At 46.8% G+C, this 25,949-nt stretch overlaps 1 protein-coding gene and 1 pseudogene across 1 annotated transcript in view; one reads left to right on the top strand and one right to left on the bottom strand.

Annotated features, from left to right (window-relative positions):
* Positions 1-25,949, top strand: part of SCTR (secretin receptor) — an 81,431-nt gene that overhangs the window by 25,809 nt on the left and 29,673 nt on the right. Inside the window, exons 3-4 of the mRNA XM_023534143.1 lie at positions 19,448-19,555; positions 24,877-24,989. Coding sequence (XP_023389911.1) covers positions 19,448-19,555; positions 24,877-24,989 — 221 coding nt within the window. The remainder of the gene's footprint in view (positions 1-19,447; positions 19,556-24,876; positions 24,990-25,949) is intronic.
* LOC111743735 lies at positions 18,932-19,050 on the bottom strand (annotated as a pseudogene).

Raw genomic sequence — 25,949 nt, 5'->3', positions numbered from 1 at the left:
TTTTCCATTTTCATGAAATACCTTTTCCATTCCTTTACTTTCAGTCTGTGCATGTCTTTTGATCTGAGGCGAGTCTCTTATAGGCAACATATGTAAGGGTCTTGCTTTCTTATCCATTCAGCTACCCTATGATTTTTGATTGGAGCATTTAATCCATTTACATTTAAAGTAATTGTTGATAAACATGTAGTTATTGTCATTTTATTATTCACATTTTTGATCTTTGTTTTCTTCTTCTTAAAGAAACCCTTTTACTATTTCTTGTAATACTGGTTTTGTGATGATGAACTCCTTTAATTTTTTCTTGTCTGGGAAGCTCTTAATCTTATTTTTTTCTTTTCTTTTCTTTTTTCTTTTCTTTTTTCTTTCTTTCTTTTTTTTTTTTTTGATTCTAAGTGATAGCTTCGCTGGGTAGAGTAATCTTGATTGTGGGTCCTTCTTTTCATCACTTTGAATATTTTGTGCCAGTCCCTTCTGGTCTGCAAAGTTTCTGTTGAGAAATCAGCTGACAGTCTTATGGAAACTCCCTTGTAGGTAACTAACTGCTTTTTTGTTGCTGCTTTAAGGCTCCCTATTTCATTTTAATCTTAAGCCTTTTAATTATGATGTGTCTTGCTGTGGGCCTCTTTGTGTTCATCTTGTTTGGGTCTCTCTGTGCTTCCTGGGCTTGTGTATCTATTTCCTTTGCCAGGGTAGGGGAGTTTTCTATCATTTTTTCAAATAGGTTTTCAGTTTCTTGCTCTCTCTCTTCTCCTTTTTCTACCCCCAGGATGATAATGTCAGTACACTCGATGTTGTCCCAGAGTCCCCTTAAACATTCCTCATTCTTTTTGGATTCTTTTTTCTTTTTTCTGTTCTGATTGGGTGTTTTCTGAGATCATTGAGCATTCTTATAACTAGTGTTTTGAACTCTGCATCTAGAGGTTGCTTGTCTCCATTCTGTTTAGTTCTTTTTCTGGAGCTTTGTTCTATTTTTTCATTTGAGACATGTTTCTTGTCTCCTCATTTTGGCTGCCTCTCTATGGTTGTTTCTATGTATCAGGTAAAACTGATATGTCTCCCGGTCTTGGTAAAGTGGCTTTACATAGTGGGTGTCCTGTGGGGCCTAGTGATGCAGTCTCCCTGCATCTGAGCTGGGTGCTCCAGTTGTGTCCCTAGTGTGAGTTGCATATGCCCTCCTGTTGTAGTTGTGCCTTGATTGCTGTTGGCACAACATTGGGAGGGATTTACATTCAAGTTGATCATTGTGAGGACTGGCTGTGACTACAGCAGAGGAGCTGTTGTGCAGGGGCTGACCCTGTGGAACAGGATTCACTTTAGCAGGGCTCTGGTGTCTGCCGAGTCTGCCATTTGGGTATGTCATTTATGGAGTTTGTTGGGTGGTGTTCTGATGTGGTCTGAAGCTGGCCGCTGGATATGTTGGCTCTGGGGCATCTTGGAACCGACTCAGTTGCAGACCAAGGTCAGCCATTGCCTGTGCCCTGCCCTAGGACACCTGGTATGAGCTACAAAGTGATCTGTAGATGGCTGCCACTTGTGCTGGGCTCAGAGGTGCCTGGGGAAGGCAAAGCTATGAAATGAGAGTGGCTGCCCTAGTGCCAAGCTTGGGGCTGCTTAGCAAGAAGAACAGGGCATGCCGAGGCCAGATGCTGTTTGTTTGGGGTTTGTGAACCTTTGAGAAATTTTATAAAGTCCACAGCATGAGCCAAGACAGGCCATTTATATAGAAAAGCCACTGGAAGTGGCTTGGGTGGGCCTGCAAGTTGGGCGGGGCAGAGTCTCAGGTAATCACGGCGGGCAGTGGGCGGGGGGCGGGGGGCGGGTGGCGAATAGTGTTAGCCAGATTGATGGAGATTCAAATGTGGTGCCTGCCTGTGTGTGCAGGCTGGGTGGAAGTGAGGGCTCAACAAAGGAATAATGGCTTCTGTGAGCACTTCTGTCTGGGATAAAGCTGCCCCTCCAGCCCTTGCCCTGAAGCCAGACAATTCAGGTCCTCCCCATATGTCCCTGGTGCCTTCTGCACTACTGCCCCAGCACTAGAGCTCAAAGGAGTGAGTCTGTCAGCGAGTAAGTCTGTGCACCATCCCTTTAAGAGAAACACTGAGAATTCCAGCAGCCCTCTGTCTCATTCAGCCACAATCTCTGCTGGTTTTCATAGCCAGAAGTTATGGAGCCTTCTTTTCCTGGCCCTGGAACACTGGGCTTGGGAGCCTGGTGTGAGGCTGAGACTCTGCACTCCTCAGGGGGGACCTCCATAGCTGAGATATTTCTCCCAATTTTTAACTGCCATACATGGGTGTGTGACCAGCCCATCTTTCATCTTTGCCACTCCTACCAGTCTCATTGTGGCTTTTTCTGTACGTCCTTCATTATAGGACTTCTGGTCAGCTAGACTTCAGGCGATACTCAATGATGGTTGTTCTGTAGTTTAGTTGTAACTTTATATGTGGTCATGGGAGGAGGTGAGCACAGCATTTACCTTATATGATTTTACTTATATGAAATGCCCACATTAGGTAAGTCTGTAAGGACAAAAATTAGATCAGTGCTTGTCAAGCACTAATGAGAGGAGGAATGGAGAGTTACTGCTTAGGAGTTTCCTCTTGGTGATGGTGCAAATGTCTTAGAACTCGATAGAGATGGTTGCACAATACTGTGAATGTACCAAATGCCACTGAATTGTGCACTTAAAAATGGCTAATGGTTAATTTAACATTATGTAATTTTTTACAAACACAATTGTTTTAGAGTAATTCACTGCAAAATTGAGCAGAAAGTACTGAGAGTTTCCATATACTCCTGGTTCTCATCCGCCCCAAACACACAGCTAGGTAGGTAGGGGAGCCATTAACATCCTATACAGAGTGGCACATTTATTATAATTGATAAACCTACATGGACACATAATCCATAGTTTACAATAGCGTCACTCTTAGTATTGTATATTTTGTGGGTTCTACCTATTCATCTCTCCCTCTTCTCTAACTCCTAGCAACCACTGATCTTTTTTTTTACTGTCTCCATAGTTTTGCCTTTTCCAGAATGTCATATAGTTGGAGCCATACAATATGTATCCTTTTTAGATTAATTTCTTTCACTTATTGATGTACATTTAAGGCTTTCTCTATGTCTTTTCATGGCTTAATAGTTCATTTCTTCTCAAAGTTGAATAATATTCCATCGTCTGGGTGTACTACAGTTTATCCATTCACCTCCTGAAAGACATGTTGGTCACTTCCAAGTTTGGTCAATTATAAATAAAGGTGCTCTGTGTGGACATAAGTTTTCAACTCATTTGGATAAGTACGAAAGACCATAATTTCTGGATCATATAGTAAGAGTATTTTCGGTTTTGTAAGAAACTGCTAAATTGTCTTGCAAAATAGCTGTTCTATTTTGCATTCCCACAAGCAAGGAATGATAGCACCTGTTGCTCCACATCCTTGTCAGCATTTGGTATTGTCAGTTTTTTTTTTAGTTGTAGTAAAATATATATAACATAAAGTTTACTGTCTTAATAATTTTAAAATTAAAAAATGTAAGTGTAATAAAAACACATAACATAAAATTTACCATCCTAACTATTTTTAAGTGTACGATGCAGTAGTGTTAAGTATATTCACATTGTTGTGCATTCAATCTCCAAAATTCTTCATCTTGCAAAGCTGGAACTCTACATCCATTTAACAACTCCCTTTTCTGCCTTCTGTTATCCTTGGGAAACCATTATTCTACTTTCTGTTTCTATGAATTTGGCTGTTCTATGTATTTCATGGAAGTGGAATCACATAATATTTGTCTTTTTGTGATTGGCTTATTTTACTTAGCACAATGTTCTCAAAGTTCATCAATGTTGTAACATATACCAGAATTTCCTTCTGTTCTAAGGCAGAATAAGATCCCACGTTTTATTTATCCATTCCTCCGCTGAAGGGCATTTGGGTTGCATCTAGTTTTAGCTATTGTGAATAATGGTGCTATGAACATGAGTGTGGAAATATCTCTAAATCTCTGCTTTCATTTCTTATAGGTATATACCCAGAAGTAGAATTTCTGGACCATATTGTAATTCTATTTTTAATTTTGGAGGAAGCACTATATTATTTTCTATAGTGGCTACACCATTTTACATTCTCACCAACAGTGCATAAAGATTCTAATTTCTCCAGATCTCTACCAACACTCGTTATTTTCTCTTTGTTTTTTGATGGTACTCATCCTAATGTGTGTGAGGTGGTATCTCATTGTGGTTTTGATCTGTATTTCCCTAATGGTCGGTGACGTTGAGCATTTTTTCATGTGCTGGACATTTGTATGTCTTCTTTGAAGAAATGTCTTTTGAAGTCCTTTGCCCATTCTTAAATAGGGTTGTTTGTTTTGTTGTTGAGTTGTAGGAATTTTTTGTATATTCTAGATATTAACCTCTTATCAGATATATGATTTACAAATAATTTCTCATATTGTATAGATTGCCCTTTCACTCTGTTGATTGTATCATTTGATGCACAGAAGTTTTTAAGATTGATATAGTCTGATGTATTTATTTTTACAATTGTTGTCTGTTCTTTTTAGTGGTATCATATCCAAGAAATCATTGCTAAATCCAATCCTATGAAGATTTCCCCCTGTGTTTTCTTCTAAGAATTTTGTAGATTTAGCTCTTATATTCAGGTTTTTGGTCCATTCTGTGTTAATTTTTCTACATGGTGTAAGGTAAGATTCCAACTTCGTTCTTTTGCATGTGGATATCCAATTTTCCAGGCACCATTTGTTGAAAGATTATCCTTTTCCATTAAATAGTTTTGGCATAAAATTCCTTTGACCATTATGTTAAGGTTTATTTCTCAGCTTTCCATTCTATTTTATTGGTCTATAATATATATCAGTCTTTATGCCAATAACACGTTTTGATTACCGTAGCTTTGTAGTAAGTTTTGAAATCAGAACATGTGAGATCCCCAAATTTGTTTTTTCAAAATTGTTTTGGCTATTCCAGGTTCGTTGGGATTCAATTAAAAATGTTAGGATAGATTTTTCTATTTATGCAAATAATGTGAAATAAATACTAAATAAATACTAAACAAAATATTTCTGTCATTGAGATTTTGATAGAGATTGCTAAATCCATAGATCACTTTAGGTAGTATTGACATCTTAATACTATTAAGTCATCAAATTCATGAACATAGGATATCTTTCCATTTATTTGTGCCTTCTTTAATTTTTTTCAGCAACATTTTGTAGTTTTCAGTTTGCAAATCTTTCACTTCATTTGTTAGTTTATTCCTAAGTATTTTTTTTGATGCTGTTATAAATGGACTTCTCTCTTCATTTTTTTTTCAGATTATTCCTCATTAGCGTATAGGAATACAATTGATTTTTGTGTTGATTAGTTCTAACAGTTTTTTGGACTCTTTAGGGTTTTCTGCATATAAGATCATGTCATCTGTGAGCAGAGATAATTTTACTTTTTTTCCTTCCACTTTGAATGCCTTTTATTTATTTTTCTTGCCTAATTACCATAGTTAGAACTTCCAGTACTGTGCTGAATACAAGTGGCAAAAGTGAGCATCTTCGTCTTGTTCCTGCTTTTACAGGAAAAGCTTTCACTCTTACACAATAGAGTGTGATATTTGCCGTGGGCTTTTCATACATGGCTTTTATTTTCTTGAGAAAATTTTCTTTTATTCCTGTATAAGTTTTTTTTTTAATCATGAAAGGGTATTGAATCTTGTCAAATGCTTTTTCTGTATCAATTTAGATGATTATATTGTTTTTGTCTTTCATTCTATTAATATGGTGTATTACATTGATGAATTTTCATATGTTGAATTATGCTTGTGTTGCAAGAATAGATCCCACTTAGTCATGGTTTATAATCCTTTTAATGTGCTATTCAATTCAGTTTGCTAGTATTTTGTTGAGGATTTTTGCATCAATGTTTATCAAGGATATTAATCTGCAGTTTTCTTTTCTTGTAGAGTCTTTGTGTGGCTTTGGTATCAGGATAATATTGGTCACAGAATGATTTTGAAAGTGTTTCCACCTTTTCAGTTTTTTGGAAGAGTTTGGGGAGGATTGGTATTCATTCTTTTTTAAATGTTTGACAGAATTTATCAGGGAAGCCATCTGGGCTTTTTTTGTAGTTATTACAGCTTCAATCTCCTTACTAGTTAGAGGTCTGCTCAGATTTTCTATTTGTTCATGCTTCTGTCTTGATGGTTGTTTGTTTCTAGGAATTTATCCATTCCATCTAGGTTATCCAGTTTGTCGGCTTATAGACTATACATATCCTTTTGCAATATTCTTTTCTCTAAGTTATGGCCTTTGTTCTTGAAATTCTTGAGCTGTTGGTTGTCCAGTTTCTTGTCCAGCATGGCAAAGGTAGTGACTCCTTCTATCCCCACCACTGCTGTGCTCTCACACTCTCAGGAACTCTGCCGCTCCTAAGCTGCTACGCCTGCTGTGCTGCTGCCTCCTTCAGTCTTTCACCCATCTCTGCCAAGGCCTTCTCCTCTCCCTGTCTGTCCTTTTTTAGCAGCTCAGGGGAAAACTACTGCCTGACCAGATGTGGCAATGACAACAAAATGTGTTTGGGGCTCAAGGGAGAAAGCAGCCCTGCCTGATCTCCATTATGTGAATTTTACCTCCATTTTTAAAAGAAAAGGAAAAGGAAGACAGGGGAGGGCCCCATAGGTCTGTCTTTTAAATTAGACAGACCTATATGATCTTGAAAAAGTACTTAATGTCTCTGAGCCTCAGTTTTCACATCTACTTTATGGAGCTGGTGTAAATTTAAAAGCATTCATTCACAAAATACTTAACTTTTACCGTAATGAGGTGGGAATGGTGAGAATAAAAGACATAATGGCAAGAAAAAAGGTACATAGTCTCCTCTCTTATCACTTAGAAATGCATTTTGCTGCACATAGTGAAGCTTAGTACACTAACTTCATTAAACAGGAGTTGGTTTTTTGCATAGTATAAAAGACCAGAACTGGTGTAAAGTTCCAGGATGTCATCAGCTCCCAAATTCTTTCGTCTTGTCTTTCTGCAATGAGGCATGTGCAGCATATCCCTCATTGTCAAAAGATAGTTGCTACGCCTCCAGAGAGGAGAGGAGAGCACCTAAGTTTCTGGCAGGAAGGAGAAGAAAGTCACAAGAAGGGAGGATGAGATATACTGGAAAGTTGTTCTTTCCTTAAACTCTCCAGGGGCCTTTTACTTACACTGCATGAGCCAGAACTGAACTGTGTGGCCACTCCTGGCTATAATTAAGGCTGGAGCTTGAGATTTTTAGCTGTGCATGTGGCTGCCTTGAACAAGGTTATATTTTGTTCGTGAGAAAAGAGAATGGGCAACAGAGGGTCTTTGCCACAGCCATTATGACTCTGTCTGGAGCAGGCGCTGTTAGTCGAATAATGACAAATTGCCTTGGTCTGTGACTCCAGGAAGGCTTTCCTGAGGAAGTGATGTCTGGCTGGTACCTAAGGATGTATAATAATTACTAGGCAAAGAAAAGGAGAAAGAGCACGCAGGCAGAGAGAACAGGGGAGCAGCCCTCTGGTGGGAGGGAGCATGGTACGTTTGAGGAAGACCACTGTGCCTGGAACACAGCCTTGGGATGAGAGGAAGCCTGCTGCAACGTGAACTTGAGAAGCTTCAGGGCCACAGCATTCAGGACCTTACTGACCACGTGGAGAATTTTCATCCTGATCCTACGAGTGATGGAAAGCCCTGCATTATGAAAAGATCATCTTTGATGCAGTGTGGAAGGTGCATTGGAGAAGGACAGGAGTAAGTTCAGAGAGACACATTGCGAGGTTGGTGGTCTACACAAGAGATAATAGTTATTGAGACTAGACAGCATGTCTTCATTTGGGTTCCCCAGAATCAGGCCCTGGGACAAATATTCAAATGCAAGCAGTTTATTTGGCAGGTGATTCCAGGAAAAAACAGTAGAGGTGTGGGGGAACCAGACAGAGAAGGGAAGGAGTCTGGAAAACGTTGCATTATAGCTGAGGGGCAACAGGAGCTTAATTCCCCTGGAGCACTTCAGCCAATACAGCACACAAGCCTGGGAGTGAAAAAGGTGCTGGTGTATTTGTCCCCTGGCTCCCTATCAGTCAGAGCCAGGGACTGCTTCTGGGGAGGGAGCATTAATTCCCTTGCACTTTCAGCCTGCTGTGCTTGGGAGCAAAGTGGGTGTCTACAGCTAGAGAAAGCCCTCAGACAAAGGAATTTGGGGGCCAGCATCTGAAAGTGGGTTGGTGTGTGCAGAAAAGGTAAAGACAAAGGAGACATGGGCAAGGTCTGCTCCAGGGGGAGGAGGCAGAGAGGAGTGGACACAGGTAAGGGCTGCTTCGTGGTAACATCGGCAGGACGTGGTGATGGGTTCAGGAGCGAAGATGTCCAGGAAGACCCTCAACTGTTTGACTTGAGCAACTGCAGAAAGAAGTGAAGGGAGACCAGCTATTTTGGGGGAGAAGACCATGAGTTGGGCTTTAGACATGTGAAGCTGAGCCTTTAAGAGATCAGGGCTGGGGATTCTTCTGTACAGGCGGCAATTAGGCTGCGGTTGCCCGTGGTGAGGATGTGAGAGGGGGAAGAGGAAGTCCCCAGGAGTGGGCACTCATCCTCAGGAGCAGCCAGAGACAGGAGGAAAATCAGGGTGTCAAAGTGGCAGAGGCCAAGCTATTTGGTGTTGCAGTATGCTTTAGCTAATTCACCCATCTGCTGCCTGAGGGACAAGAACAGGATGACTTTCTTTCACAGTTCAAGCATTTCCTTCCTCTCTATGAGAGCTGCCTGTGGGGACATGATTGAGACAAAGCCTCCTGATTTCCTGGGCCTCCTACTACCCCAGAAACTGTCTGGAATAGCAGAGAGCAAGGCACTGACGAAGCAAGCCTTGAGTACAGCAGAGTTAGCAGCTGCCCTTTGTCTGCATGTTCCTAAGGTGAATGCCTAAAATCCCAGTGACAGGGCATGGAGCTCTCACGCGTCCCTGAGAGCTAAGGCTTGGAACACCGAGCCTCTGGGACAGATAATAGTGATTTCAGTTCATATTGAGAAGTAAGGGGTGGTTATGTCGAAGTTTAGCACCTGTTATGTTTCAAATGTCCCATTGCTCTCTAGTGGTTCCAGGATGAGATCCGGCTCCTGACTTGGCCCTTGTCCATGCCTCCGGCCAGCTCAAACATTTCCACATGCCTCAACCAAATTGCTTGCAATTTCTTGACTGTGTCAGTTCCTTTCATGTGTCAGTTCCTCTGGGCCTTTGGACATGCTGATCCCTCTGCTACACCATTCTCTCTTCTTCACTCTATTAACCACTATCCTTTTAAAAACTCTCCAGGAATTACTTCCTGATTACCCTTAGCTCCACTGGTGTAGCCAGCCACCTGGCTCCTGCAGGAGCCTCTGTTTCTCTCCCTCCTAGCACCTCTGCACTCCATTATAGAGATGTGTTTACTGGACTTTCCCTGCCTCGGCCTGAAGCAGGAATCGTGTTTTTCTCCTCTTCTTCCTCAGTGCATGGTACAGAGCCTGCAAGACCAGGTACTCAGTGTGTGTTTGTGGACCGAATGAGCGAGTGTAAATACTTGACTGGGAGCAGGGAGAGAGGAGAAAACAAAAAAGACCTGCCCCTAAAGAGAGAGTAGGAGATAAGGCAGAGACTTTAAGGGAGCGAGGAACCCACAGAGGATGTGAATGACCTCCAGCTTGTCCAACTTGTCACAAATTAATTGAAGTGAGCAGTGTAACCCATGTCACCCATGAAGGGATGCTCTCCAGAGCCCAACCTGGGAGCAGAAAAGTGAGTTCCTAGCCCTCCTAGATCCTCCCATAAAGAACACTGAGCGACTGCTTATCCCACTCAAGCCCCAAGTGACTCCATTGGCTTGGGCCTCCTGCTCAACCTTCTGGGTGCGCTGATGCTCCTGCTGGGCTCCGCCAGTGCAAAGGTAGAGTCACTCTTGCAACCGTGGGAGAAGGCAGTCGGCTGCAAGTCCACTGACAGGCTGGATCTGGTGAACTGAGTGCAAGGCTGTGGGACAGATGGAGCCAGCCAAAATCTCAGCACTGCTGCTTCCTCTCTGCCACTTTGGGAGAGAGACTTCACTCTTCTGCTCCAAACTTGCCCATTTTATAATGGAGATAACAATCTTATGATCTCATGGCGCTGTTGAAAACACATGAAGGTAGGACATCTCATCTCAGCAGAGAGCTTCCCTGATGGCATCTCTGCCCTAGCTCTTTATCACAGACAGGCTGACCTCTGCCATGGATAGGTGGGGTCCACTTGGGCCCTCTGCCCACCTGCACAGAGTCTTCTCCCATGAACTACTTACCCAGTCATCCAATGGATGCCGACCTCACATTTACAGTCCTTGGGGAAACTGTAAGCATGCCCATGCCCAGGTGGACTGATCTGGTCATTTCTTTTCCCTAAGGCTTCCATGTGGTCCTAATTGTGCATCCAGGGCTGAGAAAGCTCGTTAGGGACCCCTACACTGGTTCCGCTTCTAATTCCCTTTGGAGACGTCGGTAAGGTCCAAACCTCGTCCTTCTCTTCTCCTTATATGAGAAAAGCATGTGCTGGATTTGCAATATTTGAGATTGTGTTTGGCAAGGCTAAGGGCAGTGAGTGAAAGGGTAGCCACGCTGGCCCCACCCTGGCCCCACTCTGCCACACATGGCTCAGGCCACTCGGCCTTCTGCATGTTGCATGTTGGCCTTCTGCAGTTTTCATTCAGGGAAAGAGGTCTGTTGCTTTGAAAGCCCCCAAGACAGAAGATATCCAATGCCCTGGCCTGCTGGGAAAATCTTCAGCCCTGCTCTGCTGAGAGGTTGATAAGCAGAGCCAAAGATCCATTTTGGAGTTTAGAACAGATGTGGTGGACGAGGGGAAAATTCCCACAAGGACTGAGAAAGGAGGAGGAATGACAAAGGGTAGAGCCATTGGGATTGAGCACAGTCCATCGTATCCACATCAGAACCAGGCGGGTGGCAGGGCTGAGGCTGAGGTCACCCAGGTTTCAGCCTAGCCCTGTAACCCAGGCCTTGCTGGCCACAGCAGCTCTCCCGAGGAGCATGACTCCAAAAGTCCCCAGGCCACAGAGGCCCGTGGCCCACAGTACCTCCATCCCCAAGAAGGGCTGACACCCAAGGCAGGGAGGGGCTGGCAGGACTCTCTTTCGGAGGCACAGGGTTAATGATTAAGCTGCTCGGTCCTCCCTGGGGAGGAAGTTAATATTTGAACTCCAGACAAATCACAGGAAACGCTCAACGGAGCTGTCACCAAGCCTGGCACACTTATCACAAATAAAAAATTAACTCTTCAGCTATTCCGGGTTACATAGCCAAGGCCTCCCCAGCATTTTGTGGGAATGTTTCAGGGTCGCCCTATTAGCTGCATGTCCTGCTCTCCCGGGCTATTTATTGCTCTGTTTACAGAAGCCGATACCCCCTCAGAGCTGGCTGGTACAAGGGCTTTGGCTTTCCCTAGGGAAGAATGTTCCAGAGAGACAGCGTGGTGGCAAGAAAGGTGTGGCCTTGGCAGTCAGACCTGGGCATATGTGCTACTGTCACGTAGGGGCTGTGTGACCTTGAGCAAGACACTGATCCTCTCTGGGCCTTAGTGTCCTCACCTTCAAGATGGGGACATGCCATCTTTTTCTTCTTGTCTCAGCCAGCTGGTTGCCCACTCCCAAACAACATGGGCAGGAAGGAATGGGCTGGCTACATTTTGGGGGGAGGGGGGTGGGGGGTGCTTTTTTTATTGAGGTGCAATGCACATAATTTTAGAGTGAGAAGTTCAATGGCATTAGTTAATTGTTAATAAAGTCAGAACGAATATTCACAATGCTGTGCAACCACTACCTCTATCTAGTTTCAAAACATTTTCCTCACCCAAAATAAAACCCCTTCCCACTAAATAATCACTCCTCACCCTCCCCTCGCCCCTGCCTTTGGCAGCCGCTAATCTATTTTCTGTCCCTATGGATTTGCTGACTCTGGACATTTCATGTAAATGGAATCATACAATATGTGACCTTTTGTGTCTGCCTTCTTCCACAGAACGTAATGTTTTTGAGGTTCACCCACATTGAAGCACGTGTCAGTATTTCATACGTGCTGGCTTTTAACGTGTTTTTTTCCTAACAAACATTCCCAAGTCCTTTTCTGGGGTTCCCTTCTGGCTCCTGATGGCCTTTGGCAGCCAAACACCTCCCCCCACCCACAGCTCACCTCTCCCTGTCCTTTCCTTGACACGATTCAGTTTTTAGAAACAAGTAGCTTACGTTTTCTAACATTTTAGATATTTTTTTTTTTACTGCTCATAGCAACCTGTGCAGTAAGTATCATTGTGCCCATTTCACAGATGAGGAAATCAAGGCTCTGGAGTCAGATGCACTACCATTGCGCCACGAGGTCCTGAAATCGAGGCTCTGAAAGGCCCAGGATCACCCAGAGCAAAAACAGGACTTTCAGCCCAAATTTTTTGACACTAAATCCTGAGGATTTTCTAGTTAGAGATTGTCCATGCCAATTAATCTTTAATCTGTGTGAGAGGTGGTGTGAAACTAAGAGCTTTAGACCAGGTGAAGAAGAGTTCTTGGAGTGAATGAGGATTCTCTGGGGCAGGGTACAGTGTGTGCAGTTCTCGGGAGTGGGAGGGCTCAGCATACAGTGCTCAGAAGCTTGCCTCAAGCTGGCCTCCCGCAGGGAGATGTGGCAGCTGCTCCAAGGACGCAGCCTCAGCCTCAGGTCTGAAGGGCTCTTTATCTCATCTAGTGCAGCTTCCATTCAGTGACTCAAGCATTACCCAGTCTCCTAATTCCATGACGCTCTCTGCTTGGATACTTTCAGTGGTGGGGAACTCACTACTTCCAAGGCAGTTCATCTCTTGGAAAGGGCTGTGCTTCTTGGTTTAAAGAGAAACATCCCAGGCTCTTTAGCTCTTCCTCCTGTGCTGTGCTTTTAAACACCTTTGCTATCCTGAAACTTCAGTTCCTCCAACCCCATCCCGACCACTGCTGCATGAGGTCCAGCCATCACCAAGAGGCAGCACCTTTCCTGACCTAAATACTGTCGGTCAGGTCATTAGCAAAGCCAAGGAAACCTCACCAGGTTGCCATTTGGATGGTCTAGAGATAGGGCTACGGGTAGGCTGAGAAAAGCAAGGGGAGACATAACAAAACTAGAAATCAGGTGCTTCTGAACTACCATGGGGTCTTGGGGAGGAGAAAAGGTGAAGGGATGTGAGTGGGATCATGGAAGCTCCAGGGAGGCAGATACAGCAGCTCCAGGAAGGAGCAAAGAGTTAACACTGACAAAAGCAAAAGTTAGAAGAGGACATGTGGGGGCACAGCAAGAGGAGTTTGGACTCGCTGGTGACCTCCATTAGCAGGCATGGTGAGCATCAGGGAGCATGCAGGGGGCATGGAGGGATGGAAGACTCACTGCCCAATGTAGCTTGGCCCTGGGTGGCCTGGCTTGATCGTGGCCCCATGTCACTTCAGCCTGACACATTGCTCCCCAAATAGTCTCAGGTTATTGTCAGGCCATCTGAGCTCATTTATAAATAAATCAAGGACTGCAGGATGGACACTCCTCTGTGGGTGAGCGCAGGGCAGGCTGCAGTGAGCAGAGAGCTGGCAGGCTGGTCTCCAGGCACCGGGCTGGATGAGGGATCTAGGCATTGCCAAGGCACTGTCCTGCCCTCTCGGATCACCTTTTCCCCATCACCAGACCTGCCTCTGGAGCCACTTCTCTATCCCAGGGTAGTGGCAGGACAGAGGAAGCTGATATTACTGAGTGTCCACCCTGGGCGGGCCTCGTGCCAGGGGATTTCACAGCATGAAGGAAATCAATCTTTGTCTATAAACTCCAGGGTAGGCAAAGGTAGAACTTTCTCCATTTTCTATAACTTTAATTCTGGCTGAATTCTCTTGGGATGGCAGAAACCTAAGCCTTGGTACTTTCTGGGTCTTCCTCACAATGTGCCCTAGAGTTCAGAGATTCACACGGTGCCATGGTGTCTGAGGGAGCCCATCTGGTTTTGAGCTTTGCTCCACGGAGTGGTGGCCGACAGACAGTATTTCAGCTCCCGTGACTCCTTCTGTGCTTCACAGGGAGGCATGGGCTCTGCCAGGCTGTTTGTGTCCTGCTGATCTGGACATGACCCCACAGCCATCTCTCTTCTGGGCTATCCCACCATTGGAGCCGACAGGCAGCAGGACACTAATGTCTCATTCTGGAACCTTCTATGTCCTACTCATCACTTCCCCTCCCTTTATTCCCAGTCTGAGGGAAGTCTTGCTCCTTTTCTGTTTCCTCCCAAGCATTCTGATTACGCTAGAATTTCTCTTTAACCCCCAGGGGCTTTTAGGTTTTTCCTTTCCTCCTCTGAGACTGTGAACCAGTAATCTGAGGAGGAAAGACAGAGAAAGGGAAAAAATACCAGGAGGAAAAAAAGGAGCAAAGGTTAATAGATGAGAAAATACGGCACTGCACACACAAATCATCTAATTCCCACTAAAGTCCTGGGGATATTACTATGTCCATTTTATACAGGAGGAAACCGAGGCTCATAGAGGTAAGTGGCAGGCCCACAGTAGATTTAGGTCCAAAGCTTATCCTATCTCTACCATATCAGCTGCCTCAAGCCAGTATCCCATGCTGTCCACTCGGGCCACAGGCACTCAGCAGGCACCCCTGCTCTCTCAGATGGCATTTGTGGTCTAATGTTGCCTTTTCTTGTTTCCTCACTTAAACTTCCCCAGCCTTTCATCTCATGGCCTCCAGCCAGGCAGTCAGTGGCAACAGGTGCCCATTAAAGATGGCGGAGGTATAGGAGGCATGCCCCTCACCTGTCCTGGGCCCTGCTCACCCACGAAGCAGCTAATTTATCTTTATTTCAGCCTTGCCTTTCCAGAGGCAGGGAGCCCTCCCTAGTGGCTCAGTAGCAGTGGCTCTGTTCATGAAGCTCACCAACCCCTTATCTCATTAAATTGTCCTCATCCCTAACTCAGGTGGCAAGCTTTGCTGCTCTGGACCTAAAACTACCAGGTTCTCACAGTGACCCGAGTCTGGTGCTTTGTCCCTTCCCTGCCAGAGCTCCCTGGGGGAGGCAGGGCAGGACATGATATCCTCCCTCCTTTCCCCAACTCAGAGCAGGAACCTGATGGGAAGTGGGGTCTGAGGTCCTCCACTCACACTCTGGAGCAAAGGAGGTCCCTGAAAGCAGCCGGGGGGCCACACGGACCACCTCTGCTCCCCAGACGTAGTCCCCCCACCCCAGCAGCAGCCACGCAGCCCCTGCACTCATATATCCTTAATAATTTTTCCTTTCAAACAACTGAATTTTTTCATCGTGCTATGTATTAGATTTTAGACTTATTCATCCCACATAACTGCAACTTTGTCTCCTTTGACCAACCTCTCCCCATTTCCCCGACCCCAGCCCCCGGGAACCACAATTCTACTCTCTGCTTCCATGAGTTTTAATTTTTTTGGATTCCATGTATGAGTGAGATTATGTAGTATTTGTCTCTCTCTGGGTCTGGCTTATTTCATTTAGCACAGTGTCCTCCAGGTTCATCCATGTTGTCACAAATGGCAAAATTTTCTTCTTTTTTTAAAGCTGAATGATACTTTATTATTGAAATTTTCTTTATCCATTTTCCTTCGATGGACATTTAGGTTATTTCCATATCGTGGTTGTTGTAAATAATGCTGCAGTGGACATGGAGATGCAGATATCTCTTCGAGATACTGATTTCACTTCCTTTGGATGAATACCCAGAAGTGGAATTGATAGATCATATGATAGTTCTACTTTTAACTTTTTGAGAAACCTCAGTACTGTTTTCCATAGCGGCTGTACCAGCTTACATTCCCACCAACGGTGCACGAGTCCCCTTTCTCCAACTGACTTTTCTTTTTTTGAAAACTAAGCCCCATCCTAAACAATAGTAGCTATAAAATCACAAATGTGATATGCTAGCTCTTTAACTTTTTAATACATATAAAATTCTCTTTAAAAATGTTTGTCTATTAAGATTAAAAGTATTCCACCATGTATCAGCTAAAAGTGCACGCCACCCAGGGTGTGCTCCTTGCACACTGGGCACCCTGGGTCTGTTCTTGTGCCTTCCATGCCCGGACAGTAAAGTCAAGGCTGGGAGGGAGCGTGGCCATGTTCCAGTGCTCAGGATGTGAGCAATACTGTGTGGAGTTAGCATCCAGGTCTGCTGCCAACAAGGGTCAGTCTGGCAGGTAGGATCTCAGCTCCACCAGGGTCAGCTCTGTCACCCCGCACATGTCACTTCACCTCTTGGAGCCTGGGTTCCTCAGTACTGGGGCAGTGACTCTGCCTGACTCCTATGGACTCCACAATGTCTAATGCATGTCCAGAACAGGCTTAGATGTCCCCAGTCTTTTCTCTCTACATGGCTGATATGAAGGGCATGGCAGTGAATCAGCTGGCAGGGGAACCCCACTTACCATTAGGGAAGTCTGCTATCCTCTCTCCCTCACCTCTCGCCACCAGCCACCAGCCACCAGCCACCAGCTACCAGCCACTCCCACCCTGTCTTCTGGCATCACCAGGCCAGTGTCCCTATGGGCCTTGCCTGACATGACACAGGTCAGGAAGCCTGCCAGATGCCCTGGCACCCTCCCCATCTGTCTGGCCAGCTGGACATGGGCTGTCCAGCGTCATGAACTAGAGCCCTAAGCCAGTGTCCTGGCGACCTGGTCAGCCCCAGCCCTGAATCCATTTCTCCTAAAGTGAGGAAAGAAGCCCCTGAATTTCTTCACAGTTGGAAGGGCCCCCACTGCTTCCAGTACAAAAGATGTGGCTGAGCTGGCAGAGAGACTGCACTGTAAACGAGGTACCTGCAGCTGCATGGAGATCTCTGCAGAAGGAAAAAGGACAAGGGGGCCAGCCTCATCCTCCAGGCTGCAGATGCCGGAATAGCTCTGAGTGGAGAGACACTGTGGATCATCTGTAAAAGGCCCTCCCAGGACCTGTCACCATTCCAAGGACAGCTGGGGAGACCAGAGTCACCCAGGGGCCTGTGAGCTCCAGGATACCCCGCTCAGGTCTGGTGAACAGCGTCCACAGCTGAAGTCTGGAGGACCAGCCCCAACCCTGCCTGGGCGCTCTCGGGGAGTTCAAGATAGAGATAAGCTTAAGCCCTTCCTATTTCGGGGCTCACTGTCAGTGTTGGGTGAATATTCAGGAATATTCTCATCTCCCACATTCCTCAAAGGACACAGACACCTGGTCCTTTACCTCATAGATGCTTTGACTATCCTTATGGGAGCCACATCCAAACCCTGCCCTCCTGTCTCCACATCTCTCTCCTCCATTCCCTACCACCTCCCTTACCGGTCAGGTGGGAGCTGCCTTTCACCTGCACCCACCATGTGAAGGTTCATCTCTTCCTCTTCAAAACCTCAGGAGGAAGGCATTTGTTTCCCCTGGAAGAGAAGACATAGGCGAGGGCAACTGATGGGTGGTGAGGCAGACAGGAACCCAGGCCTTGGGACTCCAGAGTCTTGGCTCTTTCTGGGGGTCATGAGCTCTGTGGTGCGGAGTCTGTACTCTGTTCCCCAAACTGGATGAGGGGTGACTCTGCTAATCTCATGAGTGTCACCTCAGCTCTATTTCTGGCCCCCGCCAAACCGGCCCACAGCGATGTCATCTCAGGTGGTATGGGTCTGCAGAAGCCTGTCACGGGGAGCAATTTCCCTGAGTTTCTTCCCCTGGGATCGACTTTGGAAGAATTGGTGGCTGATTATGTTAAATGATAAATTTTAAAAGAGAGTATAATCATAATTTGCATACAAATGAAAAGTGAATACTTGTCAAGTATTATATTTAATTCATGAGAGAACCGGTAAGATGTTACCGCTAGTTCATAAGAGAATTCAAAGTACCTGACATATAAGGCAAAATGGTAAAATGAATTTACAAATAGATTCAAAACCAGCTGAATACAATTTGGTCCAGTTGAAATACAATTGGACAAAATTCATTTGCATGCCTATGGACAAGAATCATTTGCATTGCTATCAGTTACCTACAACTTACAGAGTTGCAGAGTAGCTCTAAGACAATAAAAGTCCCCAAAGACAATAAAAAAGTCCAGAGACCCTAGAATCAGATAACCCAGAAAATTGGGGTTAGACAACCCCTCATTTTTCATTGAAGACACCGGTAATCTTTTTGATTCATTTCCAAGTCTTTCAGTTATAAGAAGTAGACCACAAGTCTGCCTCTGAGTTTCCTAGCAGCCAAGTCAAAGAGGGAACAGCCTCAAATTCAGTGTCTCTAAGGACAGATATGTAGTAGTTGTTCACCATGTTCAGCTTCTCATTGCATTGAGACCATGTTCTCCTTCTGGGAGGGGCCTTGTGAAAGAAACCCAGTGAGCTGGGAAGCAATGTCCTCAACAACATTTCTCTTACAAATGCAGTAACCAGTCTGGTGTAGCTGCTTCCAAAAGCTGGGACAGTGGCTCTCAAAGCGTGGTTCCAGACCAAGAGCATCAGCCCCACCTGGGAACTTGTTAGAAATACAAATTTTCAGGCTCCACTGAGACTCTGGGGGTGGGGCCCAGCTATCTGTTTCAACAAGCCTTCTGGATGCTTCCAACGCAAACTGAAGTTTGAGAATCATGGGGCAAGGGTTGTCATTACATTAGAATTACCTGGAAAGCTTTAACACAATATCATGCTTGGGCCCCACCTAAGACCAATTAAATCAGGATCCCTGAGTGTAGGACCCAGTTATATATGTTTTTATTATTTTATTATTATTATTATTTTTAGGTGAGGCAACACTTGGTTGACCTCACAGATTGCAAGGACCTTGTCAGCTTACAATCCTTTATTTTTTTATTTTATTTTTTTACACCTATAGCACTTGGTCTTCCTAGGTGATCTCCCATCCAAGTACTAACCAGGCCTAACCCTGCTTAGCTTCCAAGATCAGATGGGATTGGGCTTGTTCAGGGTGGCATGGCCGTAGACTATATATGCTTTTAAAGCTCTCCAGATGGTTATACTTGCAGCCAGGATGGAGGCCCACTGCCGTCAAGTCATTTAATGCAAGCTGAGGGCAAGAGATGGTCCATCTTCTGCTCTAGAAAATTCCAGACCTGTGCTTGTGAGGCTTATATGAGATAATGTGCCTGCCTGCCTGCCTTCCTCCCTTGTCTACAACACTGAGCACTTACTATGAAGATGGCAGAGTCCAAGGTCCCAAAGATGAAAAGGCACATCGGACACCATTGGTTCCTGATCTCAAGTAGTCAGGACCTAGTGGGAACTCCTGGCAGGCAGGGGTGATGGGGATAGTGACAGGGTGGTGGGGATGGCCCTTGGTCTATGCTCTATCCTTGTCTGATGCTTGTGCTCTTCTTGGTAGGCTGCGAGGGGCTCTGGGACAACATGAGCTGCTGGCCCTCGTCTGCTCTGGGACAGACTGTGGAAGTGGAGTGCCCACGATTCTTCCAGATCCTCACAGGCAGAAACGGTAACTGTCCAGACCAGGGGTCCTGGCTGAGAGGCTGTGGGTGGCCTCTGGGTGGGGCCTCGGCCTGGAGCCATTAGTCCAAGCAAACTTCTCTAGGGGATGATGGAGGCGGGGTCCTGCTTAGGGATTGGAAACCTTGCTTAAGGGGTGTGGGGTGGGCGCAGTCCTTAGTGTCCCACGCACGGGGGCAGGAGGCAATGTACTGGGAGGTCCGGCTTGCTTCTCTTCCCCATGCTCCTACTCAGGGCCTCCCCTCCTTCTTTCCATGTTTCTGCCCCCTAAGCAGCCAAAGCGGTTGCTCCAAGCCCCTGTGTCTGGGTCCCACCATGGCACAGCCTGGCCTTAGAACACTTACTTCCTCTGTGCATGTTCTGCCAGGCTCTGCTGATAAATTATGCCCTCCCAGGAACCCCCTGGCTTCTCGGGGGATCTCATGCCTGAGGAAGGCTACAGTATACAAGGACTTTTTAAATTTCAGGCAGAGAAGTGAGGAGGCCATCTCAGACAGGGGGTGCTCAGGGACTAACATTGGCTAAAGCTCCATTATGTGCCAGGCATTTAGTCATCACAAACCCCCTGGAAATCACAGACCTTTTCTCTCTACACTTGACCCAGTAAAGAGTAATGATAATGGGGACTAAGAGAGGTTCAGCAGTTCACCTAAGGTTCACAGCTAGGAGATGGAGAAAAAAAGACTCAAACCCAGATTTCTCTGACTTCAAAACTTGTGCCCTGTTCTATAGGCCATGGTCAAAGTGGACCTACAGCCCTACAGTAGGGGTGGCCCTGGATGAAGGCAAGGTGATTTCATGGCCTTTGAAGCCCCTGCCCTTAGTGGGGTCATTTGAAGTCTAAAGTCTGGCCTGGCCCTGCCCCTTTTCCTTCATCCATGCTGGGCAGGAAAAGCTGCCCAATGAGGCTTTTAACAAGAATGAACCAAAAAAGATGAGACCAGTGTGGGAGAGGAGTGTAAATTCTTCACACCATGATTCTCTAGTACACATGGGCACACGTATGTGCGCATGCAAGTGCATACACACACACATACACACACACAGAGATTTGTGAAACATGCTGCTATAGCTCACTGTCTCTCTCAGCTTCACTTGGCACCTGATGATACAGGAATTGGAAGGGGCCAGAGAGTCCATTTTGAATCCCACCACTCTGTTTACTGTTTGGGTAATGTCACCTGCCGAAACAGACAAATCCTCAAGTCTCAAAGCCTTCACCAGTGTCTGCATGCTGAGAGTCCAAAATAGGTGTTCCTGATGAGCAGGAAGATCTTCTCTCCATGGCGATTCTGACATCCTAGCACCTTCTTGCTTGTGGTGTCAGCACACAGCTTTCAGGCTGACTGGCAAAGGGAAGTGACTTAAAGGATCAGCCAAGGGAGATTTTGAAGGACCAAGCCTGAAGGTGATACCACTTCTACCCGCATTGCCTCTGCCAGAACTCAGTCATATGGCGACATCTAACTGCAAGGGACAAGAGAATATGGGGTCCAGGCAGGTGCTAGTCTCTGCCTCTGGGCCCAAGTTACTCAAATTGTCTCTGAGTTTCAATTTTCTCACCTATAAAATGAGTAGAATAAATGACACCAGTCTTGTAAGGCTGTGCTTGGAAATAAATTTTAAATATCTTTCTTTGTCTCTTCTCTCCCCCTCATCTCCCTTCTTGTCCTTCCTTTTCTCCCCCCAATAATCCCCCCACATGCTCACACACACCAGCAAACTTACCAACAGTCTTTATCTCCTGGCATGATCCCTCCATGTCTGTCTCTGAGGTCTGTGGAGCCCGGAACACAGGAAATTAATCCAGATATGGTTGACCTTGAGTAACTTGCTGGTCAGGTGCAAGGCCAGGATGAGACCCTGGTCTCTGACTCCCCGTCCAGTGTTCCTCCCTGACTAGCCCAGTTCTCCTGTTGAAGGGACTAGTAGCCCTCCTCCTTTCCCACCCCTCCCCTCACAGCCTTCCCAGAGCCACAGTGCCTCCACCTCCCCCCACAGAGGGGCAGAGCTGTGCTGATAGCCACATCCCGCCCCAATCAATTGCTTGAACCTCTGCCTGCCTCATTAACTAGAGTTTCCTTCTTGAGGCTCCCCAACCCTTTAATTGCTCAAGACCCACTCTGCCTGCGTGCCATGAGGAAAGAAGCTTGGATCCTACACCTACCTCTGCTGCAGTTTCTTTTGGTGCCACATGGTGTCGCTGTGGAGCCGCAGGACCTGCCTGCGTGTCCACACTGAGGCTCTGCCAGCTGAGTGCTAGGCACGGCCCCTAGGAGGTGGGGATGGGGATCATTTTACCCGGGGGGCGGGGGAGGGGGACGGGGAGTGCACTCTGCTCTTTCCCAGCCCCAGGTCCAGGGCCAGGCGAGCCCAGGAGCATAGGTCAGGACGAGTCCAAGCCAGCCTCTGATCTAGAGCCATCTTCCCATTACTGTCTTCCCTCCCCGTAGATCCACCTGGCTTCTAGCTAAATCCCAGCTCCTTTGTCTCCTCTCAAGAGATAAGACTTCCCTCAGTGGTGTCCCACAGGATTCTAGGGCTTTCCACCCCAACCCAGGAAGGAGTGCCCAGTGAGGACAAGCTGGTGTCCTGGAGCCTTCCTTTAGAAAGTAGAAAATAATAAATTAATTCTATCTCAGGGTGCATACTACATGGGCCCAGTCTGGGTGACTGGAGAAACTATAGGCTTGATTCGGCACCAGGTATTTCTCTGTTTGTGTGTGCCAGGGTCTAGAATATTCCCTCTAGCATGCATTCCTTTGAATCTTAGAAGGGCACTGGTCTTCCAGAATTCCTTATTTAAAAACACATTTCCCAGACAGGGTCAGGCGTTGCCCCCCTTTCCTTTCTCTTTTAGTAAGGATTGGAACCTTAAAGTAGTAGAGGTCCCTAACCTGATTAAGGTCTTGGAGCCTTTTGAGAATCAGATGAAAGCATTGGACTAGCTCTTCCTCAAACTGCACACGTGTATGTACACAGAAATACTGACCGTTCTTTCAGGGGCCTTTGAGGTGTGCATTGGCTGAACCTGGGTAAGGACCCCTTAACTATTAGGCATTAAACCCACGGGAAGTGAGTGGGGTTGAAGGGACTTCAGAGAGAGCCCAACCATGTCTCCTCTGAAGCTCTGCCAAGGGCCTGGTCAGCAAAGGATACTGTCTCGTTAGCTGCCCTGGGCACCTGGCCCGGATCATATGCAGCTTCTGTCTTGAGAATCCTGCTGGGTCACGAGGAGAGGGCCTCAAACTGGCAGCTCGGCCTGTGGACACACGCTGTCTGACAATCTGTTTGGGGATCCAGGGCATTCGTATTCTCTTAGCTCACCTTCCTGTACAACCGGCGTAAATTTGACCACCATTCTTTCATATCTGACAGCCTACCACCCTTGGCTTGATTACAGAAATTTTCCACCCCTAAATTCCAAGACTTTGAGTCCTACCACTTCTATTTCAGAAAGGCCAAAAGCAGCAGGGAGGAACACCGGGGTGTCTGTTCTGTATGTGGCACCAGCCTGGGCAATTTCCATGTGCCATCGCATTTCTTGCTCAGTCCTGCAGTGTGGGTAATTATTCCCATTTGGTACAGGAAAGTGGTACACCTAAGGGCACACAGCAACCAAGAGGCAGTGCTGTGTTTCGAACTCAGATCTGGCTGCTTCTAAGCCTGTGCTTCAGGCCTCGTGAGCCTTCACAGGCCTGGCATGCTCAGAGCCCAAAAACCATGGTCTCCTGTTGCTAGAAGCTGCCTCTGGGTCTGCAGGGAGATGGTCAGGCAGGAGAGTGGTACCGTATGGGACATGGACTCACTGGCACTGTTGCCCAGTTCTGAGCCTTGGTTTTCTTGTCTGTAAAATAGGCCAGCAGCACCTCCCTCACTTGGATGTTCTGAGGATTAGATCAGAATCTGTACATTAGCATAGTGGCTGATTTTAGAAATGCCAGCCATATTTCTCCAGCTCGGTGGAACCTGTTTGAGCCAGCGGCCCAGATCCTGGGGCCTTTTAGGATAAGCATGCCAGCCTAGATAGGGAGGTGAAGGGGCCCCTGGACAGGGTACAGATTGGAGCAAAAGCAGTGGCAGGGCTCTTATTACAGGGCTGTAATCAGCTCCCTCACCCTTGCAGCGCCCGCACCAGAATTCGGCCCTCCTTGGCAGCCCAGAGTAGAGGACGCAACTAGGCAACTCATTCCAAGAAGGGAAACTCCTCTTGGCAGCTTTTCAAGACTCCCTTCTTGACTGGTGGCTCTACTTCCCCTGCTCTAAAATCTCCCTGTGGTCAGGCTCTCCACTCTTCTCCACAGAAGAACTTAGGGTGGGCTCTTTATCCCTATTCCTTTGCTTTTCTAGCCAATCAGCCAGTCAGAAAATGTTTGATGAGCAAGGACTCTGGACAGGCCATGGAGATCCCTCAGTAACTCGTCATCTGCTGGGGGAGGGAGAAAAGACATTGGCACTGTGTGAGGGCACAGGATAGTTCTGTGCTGGAGGTGCCTAAAGTGGCACGTTAGCCAGTAGAGGTGGAGCTTGGGGAGGGCAAGTCCCTCTCAGAGCACTGAGGGACTTTGGAGCTGAGTTTGGAGCTTAGGAGGGAGTGGTCAGGCCCAGGTGGGAGTGGTCAGGCCCAGGATGAAGTTGCAGTGGCACAAGGGTCTAAGAAAGCCCTGGATTGGGGCTGGGCCTCTAAGGGCAGCAAGCTGAAGTGGGGATCAGTGACATTGGAAGTTCTGCAGTGGCCTGGCTATTTGGGGCCTGGGGTCTGGTTGAGAAGGGGTTTGGGGACTACTGAATACTGCGACATGAGTCAACCAGCCTCTCTTGTCTATGGAGCCCTGGTGCTTGTCACAGTGGGATGTGAGAGTGTTGGTGAGGCAGTGGGAGCAAAACAAGCAGTGATTGGGGGCTGAGATGGGGTGTTTGTTCAGGGCCAGTCTGGTTTGTAGATCGAGGTGTCAAGGATCAGCTGCACTCTCGCGCTCTCTCTCTCGCTCTCTCTCTCTCTCTCATACACACACACACACACACACACACACACACACACACACACATCCATCCTAGGTCTCTGCCCCTTCTAGGCCCACTTGCCTACATACCTTTCTCATCACTTTTTCTAACTGACTGACATATATTCTTCAGAGGTCAGCTGGGCCAATTGGGAACTAAATGAGTGGTTCAGAGAAAGGCAGCAGGGGACAGAGTGACAGAAGGAAGCTCCAGGCTGCTCCTAAGGCATGGCCAAGGGCACTCAGGAGACCCAGCCATCTTTCCCTGGTCCCCACGGCTCACCCACAGGACTCTTGGCCCCCACAGGTTCCATGTTTCGAAACTGCACACAGAGCGGCTGGTCAGAAACCTTCCCCAGGCCTGACGTGGCCTGTGGGGTTAATGTGAACAACTCGTCTAACGAGACCAACGAGAAGCGGGTAAGCTTGTCAACTCTCCTTCCTCTTCGGATGGGGCCCGCAGGGTGCAAAGTCCCTGGGAGAGGACAGAATGGGGCCAGCCTGGGGCCAGCCTAGGGCCAAGGTTGGGTGACTCGGGGACTGTTCTTTGCACCCACCCCTCTCGTAGTCATTGCCCAGGGCTCAGTGGGCCTGCTTCACTGCCCTGATCTATCAGTCCAGAGATGATAGTTATGAAAACCATGGCACAGTGAGAACTGCTATATGTCACCATGAGACTGGAGTGATTTAGTCATGAAACCAAAAGAGAAGCAATGTGGTAGCTAAGTGCTTGAAGCCAGGCTGGTGAGTGTCAACCCTGACCTGTGATCTTGGTAGGGGGTGGGGAGGACTTCGCTTCTCTGAGCCTCAGTTTCTTCATCAAGGACATGGGGTTAATGATAGTTCTGCCCTCACAGGCTTGTCAAGAGAACTCAATGAGTTCATCCGTGGAAATGTTGACAAGGGTGCCTGGCCATAGTAAGTGCTCAATAAATGCTTGCTCTCAAAGGAGTCTCAGGCTCTGATAGGAAGGAGAAAGCCCAAGCACAGGGCAGTCCTAGTTTGAGAGAGGACTCTGTGAGCCATGGGAGGCACTTTTGTGGGTGCCTCCAGAGGTCCTCCCTAAAGCTTCAGATTCAGAAACCCTATAGATTCAGAAACCTTTCACTCCTTGCTTTTCCTGACTGATTCATACACTACTTCAAAACTCCACTCAGCACATCAAATCCAGAAAGCTCTTTCTTGTAGTTCAGGAAGGGCTCCGTTAATACATGCACTGATTTGGCCTCCAGTTATTATCTACCATATTATATTAAATCATCGGCATGTGCCATGTGCATCTCTCTCACTAAAATATGAGCTCCCAAAGTCATTCATTCATTCAACATACATTTATTGAACATCTACTATGGGCAAAGCATGGGTCTAAGCATGGGGATA

The sequence above is a fragment of the Pteropus vampyrus genome, unplaced genomic scaffold (genome assembly GCF_000151845.1).
Source record: "Pteropus vampyrus isolate Shadow unplaced genomic scaffold, Pvam_2.0 Scaffold120, whole genome shotgun sequence".
NCBI classification, from domain to species: domain Eukaryota; kingdom Metazoa; phylum Chordata; class Mammalia; order Chiroptera; family Pteropodidae; genus Pteropus; species Pteropus vampyrus.
This window is presented reverse-complemented; position numbering and strand designations above follow the sequence as displayed.